This window comes from Oncorhynchus mykiss, chromosome 18 (genome assembly GCF_013265735.2).
Source record: "Oncorhynchus mykiss isolate Arlee chromosome 18, USDA_OmykA_1.1, whole genome shotgun sequence".
Classification (NCBI taxonomy): domain Eukaryota; kingdom Metazoa; phylum Chordata; class Actinopteri; order Salmoniformes; family Salmonidae; genus Oncorhynchus; species Oncorhynchus mykiss.
This window is the reverse complement of record NC_048582.1, coordinates 66,112,812-66,131,186: the sequence shown is the minus strand read 5'-3', so window position 1 is coordinate 66,131,186 and position 18,375 is coordinate 66,112,812. Positions and strand designations below refer to the sequence as shown.

Sequence of the window (18,375 nt, the reverse complement as noted above, 5' to 3'; positions counted from 1 at the left end):
TCTGGCAGTGGAATGGCTTGTTTTTGGATGCCAGGAAGATTCTGGCAGTGGAATGGCTTGTTTTTGGATGCCAGGAAGATTCTGGCAGTGGAATGGCTTGTTTTTGGATGCCAGGAAGATTCTGGCAGTGGAATGGCTTGTTTTTGGATGCCAGGAAGATTCTGGCAGTGGAATGGCTTGTTTTTGGATGCCAGGAAGATTCTGGCAGTGGAATGGCTTGTTTTTGGATGCCAGGAAGATTCTGGCAGTGGAATGGCTTGTTTTTGGATGCCAGGAAGATTCTGGCAGTGGAATGGCTTGTTTTTGGATGCCAGGAAGATTCTGGCAGTGGAATGGAAATCAGTAGCTTTTTTGCAATGGGGAAGACACATTTCCAACATAACCAGGGATACTTCCAAATGCATCCTATTCCCTATTTAGTGCACTACTTTAGACCAAGTGCTTTGCTTCTGACCAGAGAATAGGGTGCCATTTGGAACACAGACCAGTACAGCTGTACTGCAGGTTTGGTGGAATTTGCTATTGTACCCATGTGTGCACATGCACGTGTTTGCTTTTGTGGTTGCCTTATTATTTTGCAGTCGGGTGTACCACACACAGGCCATATGTCTGTTTTGCATGACAAGGCAGCGCCAGACACTGCAAGCTTCACGAGGGGAACCACCTACACACACACACACCGAAATGTGACGCTTGCAAAACAAGCTGACTTCAAAATGGCCAGTCACTCCACTCCTCAAGAAACCAACAGTCTACTCCTCAAGAAACCAACAGTCCACTCCTCAAGAAACCAACAGTCCACTCCTCAAGAAACCAACAGTCCACTCCTCAAGAAACCAACAGTCCACTCCTCAAGAAACCAACAGTCCACTCCTCAAGAAACCAAATCTCAACCCCTCTGACTTCAAGATGTCCCGAGTCGCTCCCCTCCTCAAGAAACCAACAGTCCACTCCTCAAGAAACCGAATCTCAACCCCTCTGACTTCAAGATGTCCCGAGTCGCTCCCCTCCTCAAGAAACCAACAGTCCACTCCTCAAGAAACCAACAGTCCACTCCTCAAGAAACCAACAGTCCACTCCTCAAGAAACCAACAGTCTCCTCCTCAAGAAACCAACAGTCCACTCCGCAAGAAACCAACAGTCCACTCCTCAAGAAACCAACAGTCCACCCCTCAAGAAACTAACAGTCCACTCCTCAAGAAACCAACAGTCCACTCCTCAAGAAACCAACAGTCCACTCCTCAAGAAACCAACAGTCCACTCCTCAAGAAACCAACAGTCCACTCCTCAAGAAACCAACAGTCCACTCCTCAAGAAACCAACAGTCCACTCCTCAAGAAACCAACAGTCCACTCCTCAAGAAACCAACAGTCCACTCCTTTGACGTGAAAAACTACAGACTGGTATCCCTTCTTTCTTTTCTTTTTCAAAACAATTGAGTGTGCTGTTTCTGACCGACTCTCTCGCTATCTCTCTCAGAACGATCTTCTTGACCCTAACCACTCAGGCTTCAAGACGGGTCACTCAACCGAGACTGCTCTTCTCTGTGTCACAGAGTCTCTCCTCACTGCCAAAGCTGACTCTCTCTCCTCTGTTCTCATCCTCCTAGATCTATCTGCTGCCTTCGACACTGTGAACCATTAGATCCTTCTCTCCACCCTCTCAGGGCTGGGCGTCTCAGGCTCTGCACACTCTTGGGATCGCTTCCTATCTGGCAGGTCGCTCCAGGTGACGTGGAGAGGATATGTGTCTGCACCACGTACTCGCACTACTGGTGTCCCCCAGGGCTCGGTTCTAGGCCCTCTCCTCTTCTCTCTATACACCAAGTCACTCGGCCCGTGATATCCTCTCATGGTCTCCTATCATTGCTATGTGGATGACACCCAGGTGGCGACACCTGTAGTCCCGTGTGGCTCAGTTGGTAGAGCATGGCACTTGCAATACCGCGTTGATTCACATGGGGGACCAGTATGAAAAAAAAGTATGAAAACCCCCTACGCACCCCTATCTCTGACCTTGCTGATCGCAACTTTATTGAGGAAAAATGTATTTACTATGACAGTGACATGTGGTTGTCCCACCTAGATGTGTTAAGATGGACACACTAACTGTAAGTCTCTCTGGGATTACAGCGTTTACTACATGACTAAAATGTCAACCTAAAGCATGTCTAATAACAGGGAGACAGGCCAACTGAAAAGACCTACAGGTAACTGCCAAAGTAAAGGAAACACCAACATAAAGTGTCTTAATATGTCATTGGGCCAACATGAGCCAGGACAGCTTCTAATGCCTCTACGGCATATATATAAAATAATGAACACCAATGGGCGTTCCATTGTGTTATGTATTTATATTCCAATGACTTGTGTCACATTTTCCATGAGGTTCACCTGCGGATAATAAAGGGGTGTAATGGGTTGCAGATGTCGGTCACGGTTGGTGATGATCGAGCGGAGAGGAGCATTGGCACATACAGACTGGCTAGGGCCTCTGGGTGTCCCATGTTAGGGCTAAGAGCCTGGCTCAGTCTGGGTGCCCCATGTCAGGGCTAAGAGCCTGGCTCAGTCTGGGTGCCCCATGTCAGGGCTAAGTGCCTGGCTCAGTCTGGGTGCCCCATGTCAGGGCTAACAGCCTGGCTCAGTCTGGGTGCCCCATGTCAGGGCTAACAGCCTGGCTCAGTCTGGGTGCCCCATGTCTGGGCTAAGAGCCTGGCTCAGTCTGGGTGCCCCATGTTAGGGCTAAGAGCCTGGCTCAGTCTGGGCTAAGAGCCTGGCTCAGTCTGGGTGCCCCATGTCAGGGCTAAGAGCCTGGCTATGTCAGGGCTAAGAGCCTGGCTCAGTCTGGGTGCCCCATGTCAGGGCTAAGTGCCTGGCTCAGTCTGGGTGCCCCATGTCAGGGCTAACAGCCTGGCTCAGTCTGGGTGCCCCATGTCAGGGCTAAGAGCCTGGCTCAGTCTGGGTGCCCCATGTCAGGGCTAACAGCCTGGCTCAGTCTGGGTGCCCCATGTCAGGGCTAAGAGCCTGGCTCAGTCTGGGTGCCCCATGTCAGGGCTAACAGCCTGGCTCAGTCTGGGTGCCCCATGTCAGGGCTAAGAGCCTGGCTCAGTCTGGGTGCCCCATGTCAGGGCTAAGAGCCTGGCTCAGTCTGGGTGCCCCATGTCAGGGCTAACAGCCTGGCTCAGTCTGGGTGCCCCATGTCAGGGCTAAGAGCCTGGCTCAGTCTGGGTGCCCCATCTCAGGGCTAAGAGCCTGGCTCAGTCTGGGTGCCCCATGTCAGGGCTAAGAGCCTGGCTCAGTCTGGGTGCCCCATGTCAGGGCTAAGAGCCTGGCTCAGTCTGGGTGCCCCATGTCAGGGCTAAGAGCCTGGCTCAGTCTGGGTGCCCCATGTCAGGGCTAAGAGCCTGGCTCAGTCTGGGTGCCCCATGTCAGGGCTAAGAGCCTGGCTCAGTCTGGGTGCCCCATGTCAGGGCTAAGAGCCTGGCTCAGTCTCTGGGTGTCCCATGTCAGGGCTAAGAGTCTCAGTACAGGCTTGTCTTCAAACCCCTTAACAGATTGTGCACTACATAGAGAATAGGGTGAGTTGTGCACTACATAGAGAATAGGGTGCCATTGAGGACACAGACCTGTGAATGGGTCAACGCCCTGGCTGGCTCCATTAGTTAACTGCACTCTGGCTCTGCTATCTCTTGTTCACGCCTGGAATCTCAGATCAAGCGTGTGTCCTAAATTGCACCCTATTCCATATATAGCGCACTACTTCTGACCAGAGCGCATAAGGCTCTGTATTATAAAAAGTAATGCACTACACAGGGAATAGGGTGCCATTTGGGACACAGATCAAGCCTTAAAAAAAAACCTCAACTCTAAACTCAACATCCTCCTCCTTCTCTTTACTTCACTGCTGATATAATCCAGTCAACACCATCCCTAGGTGGTGCTGTACACGTCTCCAGGCTCTCTGGCTACGTTCCACATGACAACAAGTATGGATTTATTTTTTAGTTGTGTGGGAATAAGGGATACATTTTTCATTTTACGTTCAGCTAGAAATTCTGTCATCAGCTCCACCCAGGGTCTCAGGAGAAATTTGACAGAGCTGGATAAATATCATCCGTGTCCCAAATGACTCCCCATTCCCTGTTTAGTGGACTGTTTTTGTCCAGGGCCTATAAGGTTATAGGGTGTGTCATTGGGGACATACCCAGAGTGGGTTAGACTTGTCCCCTTCGTTTCCCTCAACTCCCTTACTGTTGTAATAGCTAGCACTTTGTCACTTCTCAATGCAGCTTTTTGGCTTTTCTCCTCCATCCAAACGGTCACTGCGTCTTTCAGCTGGGATATCAGCAGATCTGTAAATCTCATACAATTACAACATCAATACTTAACTCCTCCAACTATGAAGTAGGACGTTTAATCTGTAAACGTGGTGAAATAACTTATCACAAGTTGATATTCCCATACCGAAATCTAATAAATTGACAATACATTTGGAAAGTATTCAGACCCTTTGACTTTATCCACATTTTCTTACGTTACAGCCTTATTCTAAAATAGATTTAAAAAACATCTATTCATCAATCTACACACAATACCTCATAATGACAAATGTCAAATTTACATAAGTATTCAGACCCTTTACTCAGTACTTTGTTGAAGCACCTTTGGCAGCGATTACAGCCTCGTGTCTTATTGGTTATTTTTTAAAATATATTTTTTATTTTACCTTTATTTAACTAGGCAAGTCAGTTAAGAACTAATTCTTATTTACAGTGACGGCCTACCAAAAGGGAAAAGGCCTCCTGCGGGAACAGCCTTGGTGACAGGCAGTGGCTGAGACAGCAGATTTTCTGACTTTATACACTGCACTCTTTGAGAGAGGTAGTTAGCAAACCAGGCCAAAGACCCCTCAGAGACACCAATACTCCTTAGCTGGCCCATGAGAATGGAATGGTCTGCTGTATCAAAAACTTTGGCCAAGTCAATAAAAATAGCAGCACAACATTGCTTAGAGTCAAGGGCAGTGGTGACGTCATTGAGGGCCTTTAAGGTTGCAGTGATAAGTCCATAACCTGAGCAGAAACCAGATTGCATACCAGAGAGAGTACTATAGACATCAAAAAAGCCAGTCAGTTGATTATTGACAAGATTTTCCAACACTTTTGATAAACAGGGCAAAGTAGAAAAAGGCCTATAACAGTTAGGATCAGCTTGATCTCCCCCTTTAAATAAAGGACGAACTGTGGCTGCCTTCCAAGCAATGGGAACCTCCCCAGAAAGGAGAGACAGGTTAAAAAGGTTGGAGATAGGCTTTGCGATGATGGGGGCAGCAACCTTAAAGAAGAAAGAGTCTAAACCATCTGACCCATAAGTTTTTTGGGGGTCATGTTTAAGGAGCTTCTCTAGCACCTCGGACTCAGTGACCGCCTGCAGGGAGAACCATCAGGGATAGTCGCATTAGAAGGGGTGGGAGATGAGGAAATGTTGGACGGGCAAGGAGGCATGGCTGAGTCAAATAGGAATCCTGACTTAATGAGGTGGTGATTAAGAAGCTCAGCCATGTCCTTCTTGTCAGTAACAACCACATCATCAACATTAAGGGACATGGGCAGCTGTGAGGAGGAGGGTTTATTCTCCAGGTCTTTAACCGTTTTCCAGAACTTCTTGGGGTTAGACCCACAGAGAGAGAACTGCTCCTTAAAGTAACTAACTTTGGCCTTCCAGATAGCCTGAGTGCACTTATTTCTCATTTGCCTGAACGAGAGCCAGTCAGCCTGAGTGTACGTTTGCCGAGCCTTTTGCCAAATGCAATTCCTGAGGTGGAGTAACTCTGCAAGATCACGGCTGAACCAGGGGCTGAACCTGTTTTTAATTCTCATTTTCTTTATGGGGGCGTGTTTGTTAACAATACCACTGAAAATAGAAAAAAAGAAAGTCTTTGACAGAGAGGATCAAGCTGATTCTATACCATTTTACAGAGGCCAGGTCATGAAGGAAGGCTTGCTCATTAATGTTCAGCAAGCATCTATGACAAATCAGGACGGGTCGTTTCACTGAGCAGCCATTACGAACACAGGCTGTAAAACAGTGATCACTAAGGTCATTACAGAAAACACCGGCTGATACCTATCAGGATTATTTGTGAGGATAACATCGAGGAGAGTAGCCTTTTCTAGGTGTTTGGAGTCATACCTTGTGGGATTGGTAATAATCTGAGAAATATTTAGCGAGTCTCATTGCTTTAGGACTTGGTCAGGTGGTATAAGCATGTCCCGGTTTACGTCACCTAACAGGACAAATTCAGACTTAGCGTAAGGGGCCAGGAGAGAGCTTAGGACAGGTAGAGTACAGGCCGGTGCTGATTGAGGACGATAGCACCCAGCAACAGTCAACAAATACCTATTTAAAAGTTTAATGCTTAAAACCAGCAAATCAAATTGTTTGGGGACAGACTTGGTGGAGACAACCGAGCACTGAAGGTGATCCTTGGTAAAGATTGCCACTCCACCACCTTTGGAAGATCTGTCTTGCCGAAAAAGGTCATAACCAGAAAGGTTAACATCAGTATTCAAAACACTCTTCCTTAACCACGTCTCAGTAAAAGACCAACACATCTGGATTGGAGCTGTGAACCCACACATTCAATTGATCCATTTTAGGTAATAAGCTTCTAATTGTTAACATGCAGAAAACCCAGGCTTTAAGTAACATGAATACCAAGCTGGTGAGAGGTGGTTAGAATAGGATGGGAGGCCAAAAGTCTGTGTAACCAATAGAGAGTCAGAGTCCTGAGTGTGGGAACAAACATAGCGTCACGGCCGTCGAAAGAACTGGACCAAAGCGCAGCGTGGTGAGCGTACATTTTTCCTTTATTTAAAATTACGCCAACAAAACAATAAACAATACAAAACAACCGTGAAGCTTAAGGGCTATGGTGCCACAAACAATGTTAACTTCCCACAAAGAAAGGAGGGAAAAGGGCTACCTAAGTATGGTTCCCAATCAGAGACAACGACAGACAGCTGTCCCTGATTGAGAACCATACCCGGCCAAAACAAAGCAATACAAAAACATAGAAAATAGAACAAGGAATGCCCAACCAAATCACACCCTGACCAAACTGAAAATAGGTCAAGGCGTGACACAGGTCAGGGCGTGACACAGGTCAGGGCGTGACACAGGTCAGGGCGTGACACAGGTCAGGGCGTGACACATAGTCTGTCCCACGGTTAGGTAAAGAAAGTTTGTAGTCAATCAAGTATGCAGGAGTCATGAGACAAATAGCAAAATGCACAATAAAAAAAAAAATATATATATATAACGACTAGGGGCTAGCCATTGTAAGTTCAGAGTCACTCGCCCCAACAGTGAGTGCGTGCCAGAGGGGAGCGAAAGCTCGGGAGTGAGGGGTGAGTGTGGTGGGGGTACCTGTACCAGACAGGGGGAGACAGACCAGGGCAGACGGTGAACAGAGAGGGGTGAGTGTGGTGGGGGTACCTGTACCAGACAGGGAGAGACAGGACAGGGAGAGAGGGGGGAGTGTGGTGGTGGTACCTGTACCAGACAGGGGGAGACAGGCCAGGGCAGACGGTGAACAGAGAGGAATGAGTGTCGTGGAGGTACCTGTACCAGACAGGGGGAGACAGGCCAGGGAGAGAGGTGGGAGTGGTGGAGGTACCTGTACCAGACAGGGGGAGACAGACCAGGGCAGACGGTGAACAGAGAGGGGTGAGTGTGGTGGAGGTATCTGTACCAGACAGGGGGAGACAGGCCAGGGCAGATGGTGAACAGAGAGGGGTGAGTGTGGTGGAGGTATCTGTACCAGACAGGGGGAGACAGGCCAGGGCAGATGGTGAACAGAGAGGGGTGAGTGTGGTGGAGGTATCTGTACCAGACAGGGGGAGACAGGCCAGGGCAGATGGTGAACAGAGAGGGGGGTGAGTGTGGTGGAAGTACCTGTACCAATCAGGGGGAGACAGGCCAGTGCAGACGGTGAACAGAGAGGGGTGAGTGTGGTGAAGGTACCTGTACCAGACAGGGGGAGACAGGCCAGGGAGAGAGGGGTGGGTGTGGTGGAGGTACCTGTACCAGACAAGGGGAGACAGGCCAGGGCAGACGGTGAACAGAGAGGGGGGTGAGTGTGGTGGAGGTACCTGTACCAATCAGAGGGAGACAGACCAGGGCAGACGGTGCAGCAGACAACAGGAGTAGGTGTGTGTCACCCACTTGGAAGAATACTTTATTTCTGGAGGCAGATTTCTTGTAGAAAAGGCCAGTGAATGGTATTTGAACAGCAGGGGGCAAAATATAAGCCATTTTGCCACAACTTTGGAAGTATGCTTGGGGTCATTGTCCATTTGGAAGACCCATTTGCGACCAAGCTTTAACTTCCTGACTGATGTCTTGAGATGTTGCTTCAGTATCCACATCGTTATCCTTCTTCATGATATTTTGTGAAGTGCACCAGTCCCTCCTGCACGATCTTTGTTCCCATGTGCAGTTGCAAACCGTAATCTGTTTTTTTTATGGCGGTTTTGGAGCAGAGGCTTCTTCCTTGCTGGGCGGCCTTTGATGCTATGTCGATATAGGACTCATTTTACTGTGGATATAGATAATTTTGTACCTGTTTCCTCCAGCATCTTCACAAGGTCCTTTGCTGTTGTTCTGGGATTGATTTGCACTTTTCCCACCAAAGTACGTTCATCTCTAGGAGACAGAACGGGTCTCCTTCCTGAGCGGTATGACGGCTGCGTGGTCCCATGGTGTTTATACTTGCATACTATTGTTTGTACAGATGAATGTGGTACCTTCAGGCGTTTGGAAATTGCTCTCAAGGATGAACCAGACTTGTGGAGGTCAGTCTTGACTGATTTATTTTGATTTTCCCATGATGTCAAGCAAAGAGGCAGTTTGAAGGTTGGCCTACATCCACAGGCACACCTCCAATTTACTCAAATGATGTCAAATAGCCTATCAGAAGCTTCTAAAGCCATAGCATCATTTTCAGGAATTTTCCAAGCTGTTTAAAGGCACAGTCAACTTAGTGTATGTAAACTTCTGACCCACTGGAATTGTGACACAGTGAATTATAAGTGAAATAATCTGTTAACAATTGTTTGACAAATTACTTGTTTCATGCACAAAGTTGATGTCCTAACCGACTTGCCAAGATTATAGTTTGTTAACAAGAAATTTGTGTAGTGGTTGAAAAATGAGTTTGAATGACTCCAACCTAAGTGTATGTAAACTAGTTTTAATGACTCCAACCTAAGTGGATGTAAACTTCCCACTTCAAATGTATCTAAATAAGGTATTTCTGTTTTTTAATACATTTGCAACATTTTCTAAAACCTGTTTTCATTTTTATGGGGTAGTGTATGTAGATTGTAGAAAACAAAATGTACAAATGACCTCTGTGCATTTATCATCTGTATTTCAAAAATAAGGTATTTAAATAAGTTGATAGTCACCCTGAGAATAATGTGACAGAGAGTCAGTGAAAAATTCCACACAAGTCATGAAGAATTACGGATTTAAGTGTGACTACCCAATCAGATCGGCTACCCAATCAGATCGGCTACCCAATTTGGTTTGGCTCCACTGTTAGCAACGGTTCCGTCTGCACCAGTCGCAGGTTAGGTGAATTACAGGTTAGGATAACTAAAATGGCAGGTTAGGATTAGTAGCCTAGCAGGTTAGGATTAGTAGCCTAGCAGGTTAGGATTAGTAGCCTAGCAGGTTAGGATTAGTAGCCTAGCAGGTTAGGATTAGTAGCCTAGCAGGTTAGGATTAGTAGCCTAGCAGGTTAGGATTAGTAGCCTAGCAGGTTAGGATTAGTAGCCTAGCAGGTTAGGATTAGTAGCCTAGCAGGTTAGGATTAGTAGCCTAGCAGGTTAGGATTAGTAGCCTAGCAGGTTAGGATTAGTAGCCTAGCAGGTTAGGATTAGTAGCGTAGCAGGTTAGGATTAGTAGCCTAGCAGGTTAGGATTAGTAGCCTAGCAGGTTAGGATGAGTAGCCTAGCAGGTTAGGATTAGTAGCCTAGCAGGTTAGGATTAGTAGCCTAGCAGGTTAGGATTAGTAGCCTAGCAGGTTAGGATTAGTAGCCTAGCAGGTTAGGATTAGTAGCCTAGCAGGTTAGGATTAGTAGCCTAGCAGGTTAGGATTAGTAGCGTAGCAGGTTAGGATTAGTAGCGTAGCAGGTTAGGATTAGTAGCCTAGCAGGTTAGGATTAGTAGCCTAGCAGGTTAGGATTAGTAGCCTAGCAGGTTAGGATTAGTAGCCTAGCAGGTTAGGATTAGTAGCCTAGCAGGTTAGGATTAGTAGCCTAGCAGGTTAGGATTAGTAGCCTAGCAGGTTAGGATTAGTAGCGTAGCAGGTTAGGATTAGTAGCGTAGCAGGTTAGGATTAGTAGCCTAGCAGGTTAGGATTAGTAGCCTAGCAGGTTAGGATTAGTAGCCTAGCAGGTTAGGATTAGTAGCCTAGCAGGTTAGGATTAGTAGCGTAGCAGGTTAGGATTAGTAGCGTAGCAGGTTAGGATTAGTAGCCTAGCAGGTTAGGATTAGTAGCGTAGCAGGTTAGGATTAGTAGCCTAGCAGGTTAGGATTAGTAGCCTAGCAGGTTAGGATTAGTAGCCTAGCAGGTTAGGATTAGTAGCCTAGCAGGTTAGGATTAGTAGCCTAGCAGGTTAGGATTAGTAGCCTAGCAGGTTAGGATTAGTAGCCTAGCAGGTTAGGATTAGTAGCCTAGCAGGTTAGGATTAGTAGCCTAGCAGGTTAGGATTAGTAGCCTAGCAGGTTAGGATTAGTAGCCTAGCAGGTTAGGATTAGTAGCCTAGCAGGTTAGGATTAGTAGCCTAGCAGGTTAGGATTAGTAGCCTAGCAGGTTAGGATTAGTAGCGTAGCAGGTTAGGATTAGTAGCCTAGCAGGTTAGGATTAGTAGCCTAGCAGGTTAGGATTAGTAGCCTAGCAGGTTAGGATTAGTAGCCTAGCAGGTTAGGATTAGTAGCCTAGCAGGTTATGATTAGTAGCCTAGCAGGTTAGGATTAGTAGCCTAGCAGGTTAGGATTAGTAGCCTAGCAGGTTAGGATTAGTAGCCTAGCAGGTTAGGATTAGTAGCCTAGCAGGTTAGGATTAGTAGCCTAGCAGGTTAGGATTAGTAGCCTAGCAGGTTAGGATTAGTAGCCTAGCAGGTTAGGTGTAAGGGATTTCTTCCATTGAAGGAGAGGCGGACCAAAGCGCAGCGTGGTTATTTTGACTCATGTTTTAATAAATCACTTCACATGAACAAACTAACAAAAAACAAGAAACGTGAAAACCCAAAACAGCCCTATCTGGTGCAAAACACAGAGACAGGAACAATCACCCACAAACACACAGTGAAACCCAGGCTACCTAAGTATGATTCTCAATCAGAGACAACTAATGACACCTGCCTCTGATTGAGAACCATACTAGGCCGAAACATAGAAATACCCAAATCATAGAAAAACAAACATAGACTGCCCACCCAACTCACGCCCTGACCATACTAAATAAATACAAAACCAAAGAAATAGAGATCAGAACGTGACGTTAGGTGAGTTCACGTGGCAGGTTAGGAGAATTAGGTTAAGGTTAGGAAAAGAGTCAGAGTAAGGCTTAAACACAATGCACCCCGACCAAATCAGGTAGCCTGACCTAGTCAGGTAGCCTGACCAAATCAGGTCTTGACAAATGTTAACGAACATCAGATTGATACTTACAATTCAGTGTCCATTTTCAGACTCAGAAGTTGACAGTTACCCTGTGGATAATTCAGAGGACAGAGAGTCAGTGAACCAATTTCCCCCAAAATGAAGTCTAGGGATTCATATTGAGCATCTAGCTAGCTAAATTATACAAAAGACAAACCTACAATGATGTAGATGTCATTGTGGGCAGTGAATTTATGAATTTGATTTATGTATTTATATACATAAACAATGGAAACAATAATAACAAAGCTTTTGTCGTTTGCTAAACCACGATGAAATAGCTTACCAAAACATAATCTGTCATCATCTCCCACTACCAGGCGCTCTCATGTTCCTGGGAGCGAGCCACCGGCAGCATCGTCAGTGTTCCCAGTGACTCTGGGGAGAGATCAGCTGTACCCGGCTTAGGCCCAATTCTCCCTAGTTCCTCCTACACGGTTGGTTTGACCCGCTGGCAAGCCCTGCCTGAACCCGCTTTCTCACACCAGCCTGGAAACAATGTCCAGCTTTTTATGAACAATTGGCAGAAGAGACGGAGAAGAGACGGATTCCCCCGACACTGTCACCCCTCCTAACCCTCCACCCCATCACCCCTGTGGCCTGCCATCCAGGACCCTGGTCCATCAGCACCAGCTCGCCTTGCGGTCAGTCAGTTGGCCTGTATTTTCCGGCTCATTCTCCACGCCAGATCAACACAGATTCCCTCTAATGTGATCCATATGCCAGGATTCTCCAGATCGCTCTGTCTTTTCGCTCTCTCTCTCTCTCTCTCTCTCTTTCTCTCTCTCGCTCTCTCTCGCTCTCTCTCTCTCTCTCTCTGTCTCTCTCTGTCTGTCTCTGTCTGTCTCTATCTCTCTGTCTCTCTGTCTCTGTCTCTGTCTCTGTCTTTGTCTCTGTCTCTGTTATGGCAGCCAGGGTCTTATGGGAACCCAGAGCTGAGTGGGAAGCTGAGGCTAAAGAATCACAGGTCCATTCCCCCTCCTCCCCCCACCTCCTCCACCTCCTCCTCCTCCCACTCCTTCACCTCCTCCACCTCCTCCTCTCCTCCTTTTCCACCTCCTCCTCCTCATCTCCTCCCCCCACCTCCTCTCTCCCTCCTCCACCTCCACCTCCTCCTCTCCTCCTTTTTCTCCTCCTCCTCCACCTCCACCACCTCTCCTCCTTCTCCTCCACCTCCTCCACCTCCTCTCCCCTCCACCTCCTCCACCTCCTCCTCCCCCCCTCATCCACCTCCACCACCTTCTCCTCCCCCTCTTCTCCACCTCCTCCCCCCACCTCCTCCTCCTCCACCTCCTTCTCCACCTCCTCCTTCTCCACCTCCACCACCTACTCCACCTCCTCCTCTCCTCCCCACCCCCTACCCCACCTCCTCCTCTCCCCACCCACCTCCTCCTCCCCCTCCTTCTCCACCTCCACCTCCTCCACCTCCACCACCTTCTCCTCCTCCCACTGCTTCTCCACCTCCATCTCCTCCATCTCCTCCTCTCCTCCACCTCCTCCCCTCACCTCCTCCTCCACCTCCTTCTCCTCCTCCTAACCCCTCCTTCTCCACCTCCACCTCCTCCATCTCCTCCTCTCCTCCACCTCTTCCACCTCCAACTCCTCCTCACCTCCACCCCCACCTCCACCTCCTCCCCCTCCTCCTCATCCCCCTCCACCTCCTCCACCTCCCCCTCCTCCTCCACCTCCACCTCCTCCTCCTCCTCCTCCCTCTCCTCCTCCTCCCGCTCCACCTCCTCCCCCTCCTCCTCCTCCCCCTCCACCTCCTCCACCTCCACCTCCTCCTCCCCCTCCTCCTCCTCCACCTCCTCCTCCTCCTCCCTCTCCACCTCCTCCTCCACCTTCTCCACCTCCTCCCCCTCCTCCTCCCTCTCCTCCTCCACCTCCTCCACCTCCTCCCCCTCCCCCTCCTCCACCTCCCCCTCCTCCAGCTCCTCCTCCTCCCCCTCCCCCTCCACCTCCTCACCCTCCTCCTCACTCTCCTCCCCCTCCTCCCCCTCCCCATCCTCCCCATCCTCCTCCTCCCTCTCCTCCTTCCCCCTCCCCTCCACCTCCTCCCCTCCTCATCCTCCCCCTCCACCTCCTCCACCTCCACCTCCTCCTCTTCCCCCTCCACCTCCTCCCCCTCCTCCTCATCCCCCTCCACCTCCTCCACCTCCCCCTCCTCCCCCACCTCCTCCCCCTCCTTCCCCTCCACCTCCACCTCCTCCTCCCCCTCGTCCTCCTCCCCCTCCTCCTCCTCCCCCTCCTCCTCATCCTCCCTCTCAACCTCCTCCTCCACCTCCTCCACCACCTTCTCCTCCTCCCCCTGCTTCTCCACCTCCATCTCCTCCATCTCCTCCTCTCCTCCACCTCCTCCCCCTCACCTCCTCCTCCACCTCCTTCTCCTCCTCCTCCCCCTCCTTCTCCACCTCCACCTCCTCCATCTATCCCTCTCCTCCACCTCTTCCACCTCCAACTCCTCCTCACCTCCACCCCCACCTCCACCTCCTCCCCCTCCTCCTTATCCCCCTCCACCTCATCCCCCTCCACCTCCTCCACCTCCACCTCCTCCTCCTCCTCCTCCTCCCTCTCCTCCTCCTCCTCCTCCCCCTCCACCTCCTCCCCCTCCTCCTCCTCCCCCTCCAACTCCTCCACCTCCTCCTCCACCTCCTCCTCCTTCTCCCTCTCCACCTCCTCCTCCACCTTCTCCACCTCCTCCCCCTCATCCTCCTCCCCCTCCTCCTCCCTCTCATCCTCCACCTCCTCCACCTCCTCCCCCTCCCCCTCCTCCACCTCCTCCTCCCCCTCCCCCTCCACCTCCTCCCCCTCCTCCACCTCCTCCTCCTCCCCCTCGCCCTCCTCCGCCTCCTCCTCCTCACTCTCCTCCCCCTCCTCCCCCTCCTCCCCATCCTCCTCCTCCCCCTCCTTCTCCACCTCCTCCACCTCCACCACCTTCTCCTCCTCCCACTGCTTCTCCACCTCCATCTCCTCCTCTCCTCCACCTCCTCCCCCTCACCTCCTCCTCCACCTCCTTCTCCTCCTCCTCCCCTTCCTTCTCCACCTCCACCTCCTCCATCTCCTCCTCTCCTCCACCTCTTCCACCTCCAACTCCTCCTCACCTCCACCTCCACCTCCTCCCCCTCCTCCTCCCTCTCCTCCTCCCCCTCCTCCTCCTCCACCTCCTCCCCCTCCTCCACCTCCTCCTCCCCCTCCTCCCCCTCCCCCTCCACCTCCTCCCCCTCCTCCTCCTCCTCCTCCTCCACCTCCTCCTCCTCCTCCCTCCCCACCTCCTCCTCCTCCTCCCTCTCCACCTCCTCCCCCTCCTCCCCATCCTCCTCCTCCCCCTCCTTCTCCACCTCCTCCACCTCCACCACCTTCTCCTCCTCCCACTGCTTCTCCACCTCCATCTCCTCTCCTCCACCTCCTCCCCCTCACCTCCTCCTCCACCTCCTTCTCCTCCTCCTCCCCTTCCTTCTCCACCTCCACCTCCTCCATCTCCTCCTCTCCTCCACCTCTTCCACCTCCAACTCCTCCTCACCTCCACCTCCACCTCCTCCCCCTCCTCCTCCCTCTCCTCCTCCCCCTCCTCCTCCTCCACCTCCTCCCCCTCCTCCACCTCCTCCTCCCCCTCCTCCCCCTCCCCCTCCACCTCCTCCCCCTCCTCCTCCTCCTCCCCCCCCCTCCTCCTCCTCCTCCTCCTCCTCCTCCTCCTCCTCCACCTCCTCCCCCTCCTCCCCCTCCCCCTCCTCCTCCTCCACCTCCTCCCCCTCCTCCTCCCCCTCCCCCTCCTCCTCCTCCTCCTCCACCTCCTTCCCCTCCCCCTCCTCCTCCACCTCCTCCCCCTCCTCCTCCACCTCCACCTCCTCCCCCTCCTCCTCCACCTCCTCCCCCTCCCCCTCCTCCACCTCCACCTCCACCTTCTCCACCTCCTCCCCCTCATCCTCCTCCCCCTCCTCCTCCCTCTCATCCTCCACCTCCTCCACCTCCTCCCCCTCCCCCTCCTCCACCTCCTCCTCCCCCTCCCCCTCCACCTCCTCCCCCTCCTCCACCTCCTCCTCCTCCCCCTCGCCCTCCTCCGCCTCCTCCTCCTCACTCTCCTCCCCCTCCTCCCCCTCCTCCCCATCCTCCTCCTCCCCCTCCTTCTCCACCTCCTCCACCTCCACCACCTTCTCCTCCTCCCACTGCTTCTCCACCTCCATCTCCTCCTCTCCTCCACCTCCTCCCCCTCACCTCCTCCTCCACCTCCTTCTCCTCCTCCTCCCCTTCCTTCTCCACCTCCACCTCCTCCATCTCCTCCTCTCCTCCACCTCTTCCACCTCCAACTCCTCCTCACCTCCACCTCCACCTCCTCCCCCTCCTCCTCCCTCTCCTCCTCCCCCTCCTCCTCCTCCACCTCCTCCCCCTCCTCCACCTCCTCCTCCCCCTCCTCCCCCTCCCCCTCCACCTCCTCCCCCTCCTCCTCCTCCTCCTCCTCCACCTCCTCCTCCTCCTCCCTCCCCACCTCCTCCTCCTCCTCCCTCTCCACCTCCTCCCCCTCCTCCCCATCCTCCTCCTCCCCCTCCTTCTCCACCTCCTCCACCTCCACCACCTTCTCCTCCTCCCACTGCTTCTCCACCTCCATCTCCTCCTCTCCTCCACCTCCTCCCCCTCACCTCCTCCTCCACCTCCTTCTCCTCCTCCTCCCCTTCCTTCTCCACCTCCACCTCCTCCATCTCCTCCTCTCCTCCACCTCTTCCACCTCCAACTCCTCCTCACCTCCACCTCCACCTCCTCCCCCTCCTCCTCCCTCTCCTCCTCCCCCTCCTCCTCCTCCACCTCCTCCCCCTCCTCCACCTCCTCCTCCCCCTCCTCCCCCTCCCCCTCCACCTCCTCCCCCTCCTCCTCCTCCTCCCCCCCCCCCTCCTCCTCCTCCTCCTCCTCCTCCTCCACCTCCTCCCCCTCCTCCCCCTCCCCCTCCTCCTCCTCCACCTCCTCCCCCTCCTCCTCCCCCTCCCCCTCCTCCCCCTCCTCCTCCTCCTCCTCCACCTCCTTCCCCTCCCCCTCCTCCTCCACCTCCTCCCCCTCCTCCTCCACCTCCACCTCCTCCCCCTCCTCCTCCACCTCCTCCCCCTCCCCCTCCTCCACCTCCACCTCCTCCCCCTCCTCCTCACCCTCCTCCCCCTCCTCCTCCTCCACCTCCTTCCCCTCCCCCTCCTCCTCCACCTCCTCCCCCTCCTCCTCCTCCTCCTCCCCCTCCTCCTCCTCCTCCCTCTCAACCTCCTCCTCCACCTCCTCCACCACCTTCTCCTCCTCCCCCTGCTTCTACACCTCCATCTCCTCCATCTCCTCCTCTCCTCCACCTCCCCCTCACCTCCTCCTCCTCCACCTCCTTCTCCTCCTCCTCCCCCTCCCCCTCCTCCCCCTCCTCCTCCTCCTCCTCCACCTCCTCCCCCTCCTCCACCTCCTCCTCCCCCTCCTCCTCCTCCTCCTCCCCCTCCTCCTCCTCCTCCCTCTCCACCTCCTCCCCCTCCCCCTCCTCCCCCTCCTCCACCTCCTCCTCCCCCTCCCCCTCCTCCTCCTCCTCCACCTCCTCCCCCTCCTCCTCCCCCTCCCCCTCCTCCCCCTTCTCCTCCTCCCCCTCCCCCTCCTCCTCCTCCTCCTCCACCTCCTCCCCCTCCTCCTCCACCTCCTTCCCCTCCTCCTCCTCCACCTCCACCTCCTCCCCCTCCTCCTCCACCTCCTCCCCCTCCCCCTCCTCCTCCTCCTCCTCCACCTCCACCTCCTCCCCCTCCTCCTCCCCCTCCTCCTCCACCTCCTCCCCCTCCTCCTCCTCCTCCTCCACCTCCTCCTCCTCCCTCTCCACCTCCTCCCCCTCCCCCTCCTCCTCCTCCTCCTCCACCTCCTCCCCACTATGTGAATGAAACCCGGCGGCGTTATGTAATCTCTTACAACATCTTTGTGTGACCTCTGACCCGTCTCCCACCCACATGTCTTTAACTGTCCCTCACTCCCTTGTGTCCCAGCCCCGTTCTGTTGTTATACTGTACTGGTTTTCTGGGAAAACGCGCACACGAGGGCTTTGGCATCCCGTAACACCAGTGTGTTTTCTCGACCCGCTAAATCATTTGTGTCACCCAAGCCGAACGAGATGGAGTGAGAGTTGTTGTTTTTGTGCAGCCGGCTGGAACACACGTAATAACTTCTCTGTGGTTCTTCGTGGGCCCAGCACAGACTCTGTGAGTCTATATCATCCACACTATTCATGTTGGAAAAGCTTTTTCTTAGGGTGCATAGTGTGGGTGCATAGTGTTTAGGGTGCATAGTGTTTATAGTGTTTACAGTGTTTACAGGGTTTATAGTGTTTATAGGGTTTATAGTGTTTACAGTGTTTACAGGGTTTATAGTGTTTATAGTGTTTATTAGGGTTTATAGTGTTTATAGTGTTTATAGTGTTTACAGGGTTTATAGTGTTTATAGGGTTTATAGTGTTTACAGTGTTTACATGGTTTATAGTGTTTATAGGGTTTATAGTGTTTACAGGGTTTATAGTGTTTATAGGGTTTATAGGGTTTACAGTGTTTACAGGGTTTATAGTGTTTATAGTGTTTATTAGGGTTTATAGTGTTTATAGTGTTTATAGTGTTTACAGGGTTTATAGTGTTTATAGGGTTTATAGGGTTTA

At 52.3% G+C, this 18,375-nt stretch overlaps 1 protein-coding gene across 1 annotated transcript; it reads left to right on the top strand.

Annotated features, from left to right (window-relative positions):
* Positions 1-13,407: 13,407 nt before the first annotated feature.
* On the top strand, positions 13,408-17,570 carry LOC118941204 (basic proline-rich protein-like; the record flags this gene model as incomplete). The annotated part of the gene is made up of 4 exons (XM_036953556.1): positions 13,408-13,661; positions 15,387-15,652; positions 16,470-16,961; positions 17,086-17,570. Coding segments are annotated over 4 exons (1,497 nt in total), but the record flags the coding sequence as incomplete, so codon positions are not given.
* Positions 17,571-18,375: the final 805 nt, after the last annotated feature.